This window comes from Marmota flaviventris, chromosome 11, assembly GCF_047511675.1.
Source record: "Marmota flaviventris isolate mMarFla1 chromosome 11, mMarFla1.hap1, whole genome shotgun sequence".
NCBI classification, from domain to species: Eukaryota; Metazoa; Chordata; class Mammalia; order Rodentia; family Sciuridae; genus Marmota; species Marmota flaviventris.
This window is the reverse complement of record NC_092508.1, coordinates 823,806-837,992: the sequence shown is the minus strand read 5'-3', so window position 1 is coordinate 837,992 and position 14,187 is coordinate 823,806. Positions and strand designations below refer to the sequence as shown.

Sequence of the window (14,187 nt, the reverse complement as noted above, 5' to 3'; positions counted from 1 at the left end):
TGTGCCCCAGGAGTCCAGTCTCTGCCTGGGGCTTAGGGACGCTGAGGTGGACGGGACTGGGCCCTGAGGGAATGACAGGGCCAGCACTACCTGAGGTGAGTGGTCCCAGAGGCAGAGAGAAGGGTTGGAACAGTCACAGGCACGGGACACCGACTCCATATGGAGGCTGCTGAGAGCCCTGCCCTTCCTGCCCCCAAGTCCTGAGTCTCCCAGGGAGGACGGCTCTGCCTAGGGTCTGCCATGGCATCTTGTCAAAAGCAGGACCACGGCGGCTGGGGCGGCGGCTGCTGTCGGTGCCTTCTCGTCTTTTGGCGCCGAGCACTCTGGACTCTAGTGAGTAACTCATCCTCTGGTGAGTACCTGGACCCAGAAATTTCGCCTGATGTGGTTATGCGTTTCAGAAACTGTTTTATGCCTTGACGACTCCCAGGGCCAGGGTTTGTCCTGGCATGGAGCGAGAGCAGGAGTACACTCTGGGAGGAGCTTGTGCTGGTGCTGAGGAGAGGCGGCTCCTCCAGGGGGCTGCGGAGCCAGCGTCAAAGACCGAAGCTCCATCAGGGCAAGGACTGCGTCACCTGGACCAAGTCCCTGGAGGGCACCCGGAGTTCTGCCCCTCCGCCCAACATCCGGGGCAGCCCTTCGGAAACAGGTGTGCCTCCGAATTGCTCTGCCGACTCAGACACATCCTTCGCGCCCAGGATGGAGCGAGCCTGGGAACCGCAGATGAGGACACCCCGCCCCAGGACGCGCGCCTGCCACGTTCTCGTCTCGCCAGTGCACAGGCCGGGGGAGATCTAGGGGTGCGAGGGCCCCCATGAGGCCTCCGGCTCCAGTCCTACCCAGCGCCGGCACCAGCGACCACTGGCAGGGACCCCTGCGCGCCCCTCCTTCCCGCGGAGCCTGGCGCTTTAAGAGCCACAAATTTGCATGGCCCCGCCCGGCCCCGCCCCGCCGAGCGGCGCCGCGCCGGCTATTTAAAGCGCGGCCCCGGGGGCGGAGGGCCAATAGCGGTCCCGCCCTGTGCCTTCTCCGCGGAGCGGGCGCGGGCTGCGGAGCCCACCGAGAGCGCGGCTGGCCAGTCCCTGCGCGGCCACCTGCCCGAGCCCTGCGAGGACCGCGCGTCCCGCTCGCAGACCTGGCGATGCCGAGCGGCGCCGCCTGGGCGCTGCTGCTGGCTGCGGCGCTGGGGCTCTGGGCGCACGGGGTGCGCGGCGCCGTGGCCCTCGCCGACTTCTACCCGTTCGGCGCCGAGCGCGGCGACGCCGTCACCCCAAAGCAGGACGACGGCGGCTCGGGGCTGCGGCCGCTGTCGGTGCCCTTCCCGTTCTTCGGCGCCGAGCACTCCGGACTCTACGTGAGTAACCCCAAGCTCGCGGGGGCGCCAGGGAGGGCGCTGTGCCCCGGCCGCTGCCCGCCGGCCCGGACTCACGCTGCCGCCGCCAGCTACTTGGCACCACGGCGGCCAGAGGTGGAATGAGGACAGCGCTTCCTCCCTTCCGCGGCCAGGGCCGGACAGCGGCCGGCGGGAGAGGCGCGGGCAGGGCGGGGCGAGAAGCAGCCAGGCCACCTTGGCCTCAGCGCGCGGAGCGGTGCATCCCTGCCGCTGGCGGGCTCGCCCGCAGCATGCACCCTGAGATGGGTCCGGAGCCTGGTGGTGACCCTCGCCCCGCGTTGTTTCCTTTTCTGACAGCGATGTGGCTGCAAGGAACAGGGCCTTGAGCCTGAGTTTCCAGAGTGGGGCACTTGGCCTGCGATCCCTTCCCCTCCCAGGCCACTTCGACCCCGCCCCCAGTTGATTCGGGAGGCCCAGTGCCAGCAGACTGACCCTCCCCACTTCTCAGGGCTTCTTAGCAACTCCGCCTGGCCAGGGCTGGAAGCCAGCTGCAGTGTAGGGGGGCTCTGGCTGGAGTCAGTGAGCTGTTTCTTCTCTTGACCCTTCTGAGTCCCAGGGAGTCCAACAGGACCCCCAGAGGGAACTGCTGGAGCCCGGGGGTGCAGGAAAAGGCCTGAGTGACAGTTCTGTCTCCATGTACCCAGGGTGTGACTGCTGGGCCAGTCACTTGAGGGCCACCCAGGGGATGAAGCATGGTGAGGTGGCCTCTGTGCATAGGTCCCCAGTGGTCCCCTGAACCACCACATGCTAGGACAGGCTGGTATATAGTCATTCCAACACCATTGCCCCAACCAAACCCGGGTCACATCTACCACCATCACTCTTCTCATTAGCACTGCCACCTGTGTCCTTGCTAGAACCACCAACACTGCCATCAGCAACACCACCTACTGTCACCCCTTCCACCATAAGCATCACCACCACGTGGTCCCTAACATCTCCAACACCACTCCCCTCACCAGACAGTCTTCTGCACTGCCCTCAGGTCCTCCCCATCCCATCCAGAAGCAGCACAACCTCCAATATCCCTGTACCTGGACAGCCACCCCAGGGGCCACTCTGCAGCCTGGCAGCTCATTTCCCCACGCCCACCCAGGGAGCATCTGGGGGTGGGGCTGGGGGCATCCTTTCTCTAGAGATGCCACCTGAAGGTCCCTCTGGGCCAGGAATTGACAGAGGAGCAGAGTGTACTCCTAGACATGCAAAGTGGTCAGGCAGAGCTGAGTTCAGGTCTGCCCAGCCAGAGGAGAACAGTCCATCTCAGGAATGGGAAAGCCCCGTGTCAGCACTGTCCTGGCAGAAGTCTGTCCAAATGTTCCTTAAGCATCTGGGCCAGTATCATCTTCCCACTCAAAGTCACAGTGAAAATACTACCAACACCGTTGACCCTCTAAACAACCTCACCGAAAACAGCTATTCTTGCCAAAACAATGGGAGACATGGTTCTGAAGTGGAAAGTTTGGCTAAAAAAACAAAGGTGTCATCAGAAATGAATCTTCCAACTGTTCTTTCCTGAAACACAGGTTTACCTGGAACACCCTTGCTGTGTGGATGGACTGTGTGCAGTGCCATTCACCTTTCCCTTTTTCAGTGGGCAGAGGACGGAGTTCTTCAGGGAGCTGTGTCCAGGACACCTGGCCTGAAATACCTGAGCGGGCTCTGTGGTCAGGGAGGGAAGCAGATGCAGGGTGTGGAGACAGATTAGGTCCAAGCCAGACACAGAGAACGGAGGCGTTTACTGCAGGGCCTTTCTGGGTGTCCATGCGCCCACCCTGGCAGACAGGATTCTGCCCTGGATGTCCCTTTCTGGCTCTCAGCACTGCACAGCAACTCCCAGCCCAGGTGCCTGTGTGGGCCGAACAAGGACCTTCTATGTGGCCTCTGCTCCCTCTGCCTTCAACCTGTGGCTTGGCCAAGAGCAGGCTGATGGCATGAACGAGTGAATAAAAGCTCTGTCCCTCTGTACTGGCCTGGGTCATGTGGGGAAGGCAGCCGTGCCTGTGTGGGGCGAGTGCTTCTTCAGTCTGTGTTAGAAACAGCTTGCCGAAATGGCCCCGGCAAGACAGGGCCACCTCAGGTGGGCGGCCCCTGCCTGGAAGGGGCCCCCTGTTCTGCTTCTTTCTCGTGTGACAGCTGTTGCACCTGGCTAGTTGTGAGGCTCTGGGACGGCTGAGGGCCACACCGACAGGACTGCCACCAGCCCGCTGCAGGTTCTGGGTAGTGATGGGAGCTGGGCCGTGGCCTGTGGGACCAGTGGGGCCTGTGAAAGAGGAGTGGTCTGCTCAGGCAGATGTGGACCGTGAGAGGGAATGCCTGTTTCTCCCAGTTAGCTGAAGCCACAGCCCCCAGGTGCAGCCCCACCCAGGGGAGCATCCGAAGGCCACACAGAGAATCTTTGTGTGTTTAGCACAAGCAGACTGAACGGTGGCCTTGGGTAGCACACCACTTCGGCCTCTGTCCCTTCTTTGCCAGTGGAAGAGAGTGCCTGGGGAGCAATTCTGTTAAGGTGTGGAGCCCTGGTGGGCCCAGGAGTCTCTTATGGTGTGCAGTGGATGGGGCATGAGGCATATCTCCAACCTGAACTGCTGGGCCGTGGACAGAGTCCTGTCTCCCTAGAGAGAACCCTTCACCCAGCCCCCTGGAGGCTTCTCCCAGGGGTCTGTCAGTTGCTGTGCCCTCATATACTGTGACAATCCCTTATCACTGCACCTCTTTGTCTTTTGAAAACTTTGGAACCATTCCAAGAAACATAGAACCCTGAGTGGGAGGGACCAGGAGTGGGCAGTGTCCCTGCAGAGCCCTTGGTCAAGAAGGACTGTTGATGTACAGAATGCCCTTGAACTCTTGCTAGCCCTCTCAGCTCTCATGCCCTGGGAGGCCAGGCTTGGGTCCACACCCATCCGCCCAGCCTTGGATGGCCTTCCCACCCAGAGAGCATGGTCCCAGCACTCCCCTCCCCAGTATGGGGTGAAGCAGGTGCTATGGTGTCTATAGGCAGCTGGTGGACTTTGCCTGGTCATTTCCTCCACCAGCCTCAGTCTGCCTAACCATGGAGAGTGGTTTTTCCCACCATGTCTATTGGCCTCTACCTGGGGCAGGGGGAGCAGGAGAAACAGCCTCCCAGCTACCAGGAAGGTCGTGGAGAGAGGGGATGTGCAGAGGCTGTGTAACACTGAGACCACTGCAGCCTGGGCAGGGCAGACACTGACTTCTTGTTGTGGCTCCTCAAAACTTTCAACAAAACCCTCATTGCACCTGGGTGATTGGCCTCGACTCTTTTAGTGAGTGCATAAAAGTATAGCATTTGATCTTTTTAAAAATCCAGTCTGGCAATCCCTTCTTTTTAATGGAGTATTGAGTTCATTTACATTTAGTGTGATTTATAGTACGGTTGGGTTTAATGTATCCTCTGATTTTTTACATCTGTTCTTCTTTGGGATTTTTGAAATGGTTTCATGTTATCTCTAAATTATAGGCTTATTAGTAATATATCTCTTTTAAAAAACTTTTTAATGATTGTTATAGTTTCAAATACATTTTAACTTTATATGGTATATCTTCAAACAATATTATACTCTTCAAATACAATGTAAGAACCTTATAATAGCATAATCTATTGTTGCCATAAATGTTGATTTACATATATTATAAACCTGATAATACACTGTTAATATTTTGCTATAAATAACTAATTGTCATTTAAAGGGATTTAAAAGTTAGAAAGTCTTTGATATTTACTCACCTATTTACCATTTCCAGTCTTCATTTCTTGTGTAGATCCAGATTTCCAATTTATATTATTTTTCTTCTGCTTGAAGGACTTCCTATAATGCCTGCTGGGCATAAATTACCTTTTCTGATAACTTTTTTACTTAGCTCCATTTTGAAAGATATTTCTGATGAATGGTGTAGAATTCTAGGTTAACTGTGTGATTTGGGGATTGGTTTTTTTGTTTCGTTTCCAGTGTGGAAGAGATGCTGTTCCATTGTCTATCAATCTGCATAGTTCCTAATGGGAAGTCTGCTGCCTTCTCATCTTTGTTCCTCTGTGTATAATGTCATTTTTCTCTGACTGTTTTCAAGATTTTCTTTTTATCACTGCTTTTCAGCAATTTGATTTTTAGGTGCATTGTTATGATGTTTTTTATATTTCTTCTGCTTGTATTCATGATTTTGGATATATAGTTTTCATGAAGTTTTGAAAAAATTCTCAGCCATCTTCATTTTTTTTCTCCTGTTTTTGACCTTCTCATTTGAAGACTCAAGTGTATGTACATCAAACTGCATGTAATTTTTCCATTGCTCATTGAAACTTTGTTCACTTTTTGTTCTGTCCTTTTTCTCTATGTCCTTGATTTTGGATATTTCTATTTTTATGTCTTCAAGTTCACCAATTCTCTCTTCTGCAGTGTTTAACCCATTAATCCCATTCAGTGTGTTCTTGTTTCAGCTATTTTATTTTTCACTGATAGAAGTTCTATTTGGATTTTTCTGCATCTTTCATTTATTTCCTCCTCATCCTGATGTTTTCTTTTATATTCTGAGCATAATTTTAATATTTATAATAGTTGCTTTAATATAATTACCTTCTAATTTTAGCAAGTAACTTTAATACGATACTTCATACACCTGCAAAGTAAAATTAAAAGAATGGTATCCAAATATCAAACTGTAATTTTAGCCTATTTTTTCACAGTGGTATGGTTAGTGATTCTGAACCTGTAGAGTGAAGGAGTGAACATATTGAGGATGATGTGTGCTTCACTCTTGAAGATGGGAGTTACAGATGTGGAAAGGAGGAAGCACAAACAAAGCCAGTGGTTTTTATGTTGGATAGGAATTGGTTTATATCAATATAAACTCACATTATCCTGTGCGGATGGATGTATATTGTGGTAGATGGATTCAGACATACCCAGGTATGTACATACACACATTTGGTCATGTCTCGCATGACCACAAATACAATAATGGTCCCATAAGACTAACTATAGTGGAGATGGAAACTTCCGTAAAGCCGTGCCATCAAAGCTGCCTAACCTCCTGGATAATGCACTGCTCGCGTGCTGGTGTTAACGCTGGTGGGGAGCAACCTTCCGTACCGCCAGACATGGACATACAACACACACAGTTATGAAGAGTACATGATGCTGGCAGCAATAGTGGACCACTGTGCTATGCTGGGCTGTATAGACTATTGTTATTTTAGGTGTATTCTGTCTACGTAAAACCAAGTTACCATTAAACATTATGCCCTGCTGTGCATCTGGTATTTTTCACGTTTCCTGCTGGTATCAAGAGGCCTTGTTGGGTGACTGGCCTGAGCCATGCAAAGTTGTGTAAGTGCACTCTAGGTAAAGCCTAATGACACATTTCTCAGAATGTGTCCCCGTCACTAAGGATTTCCTTGCTCTGTCCAATAGCATCCCCCAAAGCCATGAGCACTTCCAGTGCCCAGATACTGGTTGCTGCATACCAGTCTCTACTGAACAGAACCAGGCTTTCTTGAAATTCTAGCTGGTGTCAAGAAAAGTGAACCTTGTACCACAGAGTGAGGAAGAGCTCGAGGAAGGATGGAGAGGCAGCAGGACACAGAGGCCCCTGGAGGGGCTCCCACTGGCCATGTCTGGGACAGTTTGAATATAAAAATAAATAATGATAGTCACGGCTTGTAGGGCATTAAATAAAGGAGGCGTCTGTACACACAGACACAAGTAAATGAATGATGAAGCATAGATGGGGACAGCACCGTCCCTAGCATTGCACCTAACCATCGGGGCTAGGCCCGCTGGTTCAGGGATTTGCATGTGCTCATATGAGAGAAGGTTCTTATTCCTGGGAAATAATGAAATACTTAGGAGTGCAGGTCATCATATCTGTAGCTTATTCTCCAGTGGCTCAGGACTGAGGGGAGAAGAGTGATAAGGCACATAGGGCAGCCGGCTGGCGTTGGTGACCATGGGGAGTCTGAGGCCACGATGCACTGCACATTTGACGTGGCACTGGGTTACACGTGGCAGGGGCCTAATGCCTCTTGATAGGACCTGCTGAGTCTGCACTGCCCCAGAGCAGCCTGGCCACTCGCCTGTCCAGCTGGGATCTGCTCCTATGACCCACTGCAGGTAACAGTGTGGAATGACAGACTTGCCACCATGCGTCCTCGTGGCACAGCCGAAGCCCTGCTGTCACTCCTGCTGGCTGGGCCTCTCTCATCCTCTCATTCATTTTTGAGGTGCCCTTGCTCTGAGAAGTGGCCACACATTTCATTTGTGGTATTCACATCATTTTTGTCTTTCCTGTCCACTGTGCTTCCAAGCTTCCAGAACAGTGCCCAGTGCCAGGAGCTGCTCAGTAAAGATCAATCGTCTTCTGATCAATGGGAAGCACCCATAATGCTGCCACCCAGAAACACCTGTCTCCAGGGTGCCGGTGGATTTCTTCCTGGATAGCTCTCTTTATAAACAGCTTGTTTCCAACCTGTTTGGACTTTCATAGAATTCACTTGGGGCTCCCCTCACACAGATGACTTGCAGTGTGGCCGGAGCCCTGAACTGTGGGAGTGTGCTTTCTAATGAGAGCCACAAGTGCCACCCCAGGGCTGACTGCACTCAGCTTGGCTGACCACTGCTGTGGCATGTGGTGGTGCCAGTGGCCCCCAGTGCAGGTTGTCCTCCTGACACCTCAGTGCAGGGGGACTCCTCCAGGAGGCAGGGGCTTTGCAGGGGTCCTGCGCCACCCAGAAGTGTGTTCCCATCCACACCCTCTTCTGGGCGAAGGTGCCCGGGGGTGGCTGCTCCCTGGGCCAGCTTCAGGAATGGTTTCTTCCAGAGCAGGTTTCCATGGGTGGAGCACCCAGTGTCTCCTGGGGCACAGCAGAAGTGTCAAGCAGAGAGGGATGCACCCCAGGTCTGGGTGGACCCTGAGTCATTTTTTTTTTTTGATACTGGGCCTCTTCTGGGACCCATCTGAGGATCACTGCAGCTCTGAGAGTGCCTGCTCTCCTGCTCACCTGTCCCTGGGAGACCCCCAGCCCTCCTGACCTGACCTGCAGGCTGAGCCTTCTCCTGACTCCTACTTATGGTGATAGGGTGGCCAGACATGTTGCCCCCAGGCCCAGCCACAGCCGTCCCTCTGCAGCTCTGGTCTCTAGCCAGACTGGGACTCTTGAGGGTCCTTCTGGTGATGGACGTGGGCAGACCCAAGGACAGAGGAGACTGGCCCTGTGGAGGCTGCTCCTGCACCTCTGTGCCAGAAAGGTGGGAAGCCCCACCAGGCATGCCCCCCAGGCCCAGGCTCACAGCCTCACATCACAGGCTGGATCTTCACAAAGCAGGACAAGTTATTCTTTCAGCCAGCTAGGTCTTGCATATTAAACACCTACTGAATACAGCCACTGCCCTGTTCCCTGGTGCATGGGACCCAGCACATGCTCAGACATCCTCAGGATGCTGCAGCCTAGACTAGGGTACGAGGCATGGAATGGGAATGGGTTGGCACAGGCCCTTGACCCTCCAGGGTGCCCACACTGGAGGCAACTCTATCCCTCATGTCCTCTGAGCTTGTCTGGGTGCTTTTTGAGGGCCAGATGCAGCCCTCTAAACCTCTGAACCTGACCTTCATCAAACACTTCCTGACCCCTGCTCTGGAGCACCCATGGAGATGGGGAATGGATCAGGCATGGCAGCCCTGGAGGCCCACTGGGACTGTACCTGTGTGGGGTCCCAGAGAGTGGCCACTGTTCCCAGGGGACAAGACAAGGGTCCAGGTATGTGTGGGGAGCCAGGACAAGCCAGGTGTAGCCTGGAGATTCTACCTCTGACCACTGCAAATTGTCAGTGACCCAGTGGTAGCTTCAGACATTTCAGGTGGTCTTAAGGAGGCCCCTCTATCTGAGCTGGACCAGGTGCAGCATACACAGCAGCCCAAGCCACTGATGGACCCAAGGGAGGTGTGAATTCCTAGGAAGATATGGCTGCTGCCCAGGGGCTAGTGTGAGGAGCTGGCCCCTAGCCCCTAAGACTGGGGCGGCACCTGGCCAGGTGTGCACCTGCACAGGGCACTGAGGACAGCTGAAGGACAGGAGAGGAAGGGAGGGCCACGGCAGTTACCTGGACTCCCCTGGGGGGTAGCCCCTATAAGAGGAGGGCTACCAAGACCACCTCCACCCAGTCCTGCACTCAGGGCCAGAGGTAACAGTTGGGGCAGGAGACCAGAGGGTGGCCAGAAGGAGGCCCTGAATGGTGGACTTAGGAGGGCAGGAGAGAGGGCCAGCTGGAAGACAGGGAGGCTGTCCTCCAACACCCAGTCCTTTCCCTGCCTCCTCCACTGCTCCCATCTGGGGCATCCAGAAGGTGGCCCAGGTTGTCCCTGGTGGTCACTCTTGCAGGGACATTGGAACTCTGCTCTTGTCCCTTCTGCAGCCGCTTGTGAGGCTTCCTGAGGTGCAGCAGCAGGGTGCTCTGCCCAGCCAGCCGGTCCTTCCAGGGCTGGGCGTGAAGCTGGCTCAGCCTGCAGATCTGCCCACTGCTGCCCGGATGCCAGCCCCACTGCACTGTGGGAGGAATCCAACCACCCGGAAAGTGGCCAGGAAACGAGAGACATGCCTGCGTGCTTCAGAACAAGCTCACAGAGTGCCTGGGGGCTCTGCTGTCTGATTTTTGGCAGAGAAGTTAAAGCGGGGAACAGAGGCGCCACCCTCTCTGATCTGATTTGCGTTGCTGGGGGGGCTTCGCCAGCTCCCCAGGCACTCCTGGCTGACAGGGACCCTGCTGCCCCAGGCCCACCACCCGCCCAGGGAGGCCCTCAGCCCAGGTGCCTCCACAGTTCACGTCCTGTCTTCATCCAAGCAGGAAATCCACCAGCATCACCCTGGGCTTCCTCTGAGCCAGCTGGGGGTGCGCATCCGGCAGGACAGCCACTGGCGCCTGGCAGCCCTGCCCCGAGCACAGCTGCCTCCTCCTCCTTCCTGCAGCCCGGGCACTCCCCAGTTCCTGTTGTTCCTTCTGGCCTCAGGGCCTCCCAAGAGCCAGGCAGCTGACCAGAGTCCCCCTGAGAATCAGACTGCTCAGAGGGGACAGGACCAGGCCCTGGTGAGGCCACCAACCCTGAGTGCAACCTGAAAGGGGAGGGCATGCCTGGGAATCGGGACTCATGACCTCACTTGGCTCTGTGCACCCCAGGCCTGGCCAGGCAGCAGGCGGGTGAGGCTCTCCTGGGAACACGACACCCCTCCGCACTGTTACATCTGGGTGGCAGCCCTCTTTTCCACAGAAATGGATAGTCATGGCAGCCCTGGGGTGCCATGCCCTTGCTGGGGGTCCACCTGGTGTCACTGAGTTGCCGACAAGATGAGGGAGTCCTCCCCTTGAGAAGTGACTGTCAGGTCCTTTTCTTCTTCTCTGTGGTTTCCCCTTCTGTGTAAAACCAGATTGTAAACGTCTCAAAAGCCTCTTCCCTCTCTGTGCCCTTCGACTCTCTCCAGTGGTGTCTTTGAGCAGAAGCCCTGACCTTCACTATTCAGGCTGAGTGTCCCCATCTGCAGCAGACTGCAGTCCACGCTTCTGAGCACCGACACGAGGCCCCAAGTGGAAGACTGCACCCCCAGCCTCCTGGGGCAGCTGCAGTCAGAACAAGCTCAGCACACACTCCACAGGGGAGATGCTTAAATGCAGTCATTATTTTTTTTATTTATCTTGATATTCAGAAATAAATAACAAAAACATGGTTCATGGACTAAACTTTCTTATAGGCACAAAATCAGTGAAAGTGATATGTAAACTTAGCTTTGGGCGGCACATTTAATGCGCCATGAAACAGTATGAGTTTTGTGTTGGGTCCCAGCCCCAAGATATCTCATGTGTGTACAAGTTTTTCAAAGTCTGAAAAAACGAAAAAAAATCCCGATCGTGGGAACCTTTCGGGTGGCAAGCTTTAAGACAGGGCCTCAAGCTGCACCGGGCAGAGTGTGTTCACATCAAGATCGGGATGTTTCTGTGCTGCCTTAATGCTTCACCGAAGCCACAAGCGTCTCTGCACGTCCCTTCCCCAGCAACTGCAAGGCTGTCCCTCATCCTTCACATTAGGGTTCTAGTGCAACTGGAGCAGGTCTCTGTGCAGGGCACAAGGTCAGGATCCTGGGGCCGCTCTCATTTGAAGACAAGCAGAGTCCCAGCATATGGGGAAGGCCACCTGAAGTGCCTGGAAGTACCACTACTGGGGACCCAGTGTCCATGCTCCCTGGGAGCTCCTGGGCTCAGGGTACTCTTCTGTCCAGTGCTTCCTAAGAACTCCTGGTGTCTGCTGGAGCACATCCTGCCACCTCGTTTTCTCCAGATGGCCTTGGTTGGTCTTTGACGTTAGAATTGGCTCGTCAAGATGCACACCTGTGGGCTTGTTACTGTGCCCTGCACTGGTCACTCCACCAGGGGCCAGGAAGCTGCCGGCTCTTAGCTCCCAGTCACCCTGCCCAGGGACACGGCGTGTCCTGCTCCTCTGGGTCACCTTGGCACCTGCTGTGAGGGGCAGCTCTGACCATGCAGAACCCTGTGGGCCTCTGCTAGGCTTGCTCTGCGTGCAGTGGCCTGCATGGCGGTGATGGCCTTTCCCTGACTTCCCTTCTGTCCACTGAGAGACTCTTTGCATCCCCCGTTTTGTCTGGCAGCCGACTGGTTCTCCCAGGGGCTCTGCTCAGTTGTCTGTCTGCAGCTTCTGGGTTTTCCACCCACTTCCCCCTCATGTGCACCCGGGACCACCATGTCCCTTTCTTTCCATCACTTTATGTTGGGCTCTTTTTCCTGCCTGGCTGAGAATTCATCACCATCCCACAGAAGTGGGCCAGTGGAACCTGACCCAAAGTGCCCTGTGCTTCAGCACAACCACCACCCCTCACCTGGTGGCTTCGAGGACACCCTTCACCTTGCAGATGGGCACCAGCTTTGATCAGATGCCTTCGCTACTCCTAGTAAGATGCTTCCAGTCTTCTCCTTCAGTCTCTAAGTCCATAAGTGAACTTCATAAAATCCATGTAATAATGAATAAAATTAATTGTTTTTTTAATGTAAAACATACCCTGTATTCCTAATAAAACCTCTACTTGGTGATGAGGATAATGGATCCTATTTATAGATGGCTGGATTCAGTTTGATGACCGCTGGCTGAAGGTTCTAGCAGCTTCACCTTAGTGAGACAGCTCACCACTGGCCATTCAAGTGTGTCCCTGTGAGATGTCACCTTCAGGGAGGTGCAGCACTCACCTGGGAGCATTCATGGATCTCTGGAGTCTTTCTCAAGCATCGAGAAGAATGCACTGATACTGTCCTGTGATGCAGAGCTTTCTTGGCAGGAAAAATTTAGAATACTCGTTCAGTTTCCTTAGTGATTATGTAAAAACTTTGGTTCTGTATTTCTGATTAAATCTGGTAAATTTCATTTTTCTAGGAAAGTTTTTCTTTTACATAAAGTTGTCAGGATCATTCCAACATCATACTCTCCTTGCAGACTGATAAGTCACCCTGTTGTTGTTTCACGGATGCCATCAGAAGACATGAGTGCCCACATCAAAGACAGGACGTCCCTCATCCCAGCCCAGGAAGGATGGGCCAGGCTGCCTTGGCTCCCTGGGTTCTCAAGCCCCCGGGGAGGGCAGGCCAGGAAGGTGCCACACAGTGGGTTTGCACACCAAACCTGGGAATGCAGCTCTTTTAAAGCAAGCTCTCATGGTCCCCCAAAGACCAAGAGACGACAGGACACTTCATCCCTCAAGGTTGATCTATGTGAACATGACCCTATAAAATGACTCGAGGACCACAGTAGACAGGGCTCTGAATTCTTAAAAAGCGCACATGTGCTCGGGGCCACAGCGATGGCCTCTCCCCCCAGCTGCCTGAGCCCCAGGCGGTCTTGGCCAACACATTACCAGGAAGGGACTTGTGCAGGATCATGGCTGGCTGTTTCCTTGGGTGGACTCTTGCGTATGTGAAGGCCCTGCTGGGGACTGGTGGTCACGCTGGCCCCGTGCAGGACACTCTGGCCTCCAGCAGTCCACGTTGCTGCATGGTCTGCAGTGCCGCAGTCTGGCTGGGCACAATTCAGGAGCCACTTGTCAAAAGAAACGAACTTTATTTTTAGAACCACACACCACACAGCTCCTCAGGAAAAACCCTCAGAGCCCAACTGCCACCACCGGCTTCCCACAAGCCTCTCCACCTCCCCCACTCCTCCTGCTCTTGAGGCTGATTGGCTGGGTCACATGGGCGGAGCCAAAAGAGTCCCCCAATGAGCAGCTCCGTGGTCTGAAAGGGCGGGGAAACAGCCCAATGAGCATCACCAAAGAGGAGCCAATCAGCTAGATGTTGCTGGGGCGCTGTGAGCCAATCATCAGCTGGCAGTCTGAAAGGGCGGGGAAACAGCTCAATGAGCATCACCGCAGAGGAGCCAATCAGCTAGAAGTTGCTGGGGCCGCTGTGAGCCAATCATCAGCTGGCAGCTGGAAGTTTGCTGGGGCCCCTTCGGCTGTGGCTCTCAACATCTCCCCCTCTCTGTTTAAACAACAAGCATGTGGCTTAGGGACCGTGCCTGCCTTAGGTTGTCCAATAGTACATATGGTCCTTACCCGTTATCGGATGAGCTGACTTCAAGGCATCAGCCTCCTGTCTTAGGTTGGTACCATTGCAATTGATCTTACCCGTCACTTACAGCCACACCTGTGGATAGTTCTTTGTACCAGCGGGGGGCGGGGTGAGGTTCTTTGCCTCACCTCTGTTGGCCCCCAAATTTTAGCTGAACGATCATGACAA

At 54.1% G+C, this 14,187-nt stretch overlaps 1 protein-coding gene across 9 annotated transcripts in view; it reads left to right on the top strand.

Annotated features, from left to right (window-relative positions):
- The first annotated feature begins 1,020 nt into the window (after positions 1–1,020).
- The window catches only part of Sned1 (sushi, nidogen and EGF like domains 1), a 75,029-nt gene continuing 61,862 nt past the window's right edge, over positions 1,021–14,187 (top strand). For all 9 annotated transcript variants that reach the window (XR_011709201.1, XM_071619480.1, XM_071619479.1 and 6 more), the window contains exon 1: positions 1,021–1,354. Coding sequence is in view for 8 of the 9 variants with exons in the window: in XM_071619480.1 (XP_071475581.1) it covers positions 1,142–1,354 (213 nt within the window). In the remaining variant the exon portion in view is untranslated. The remainder of the gene's footprint in view (positions 1,355–14,187) is intronic.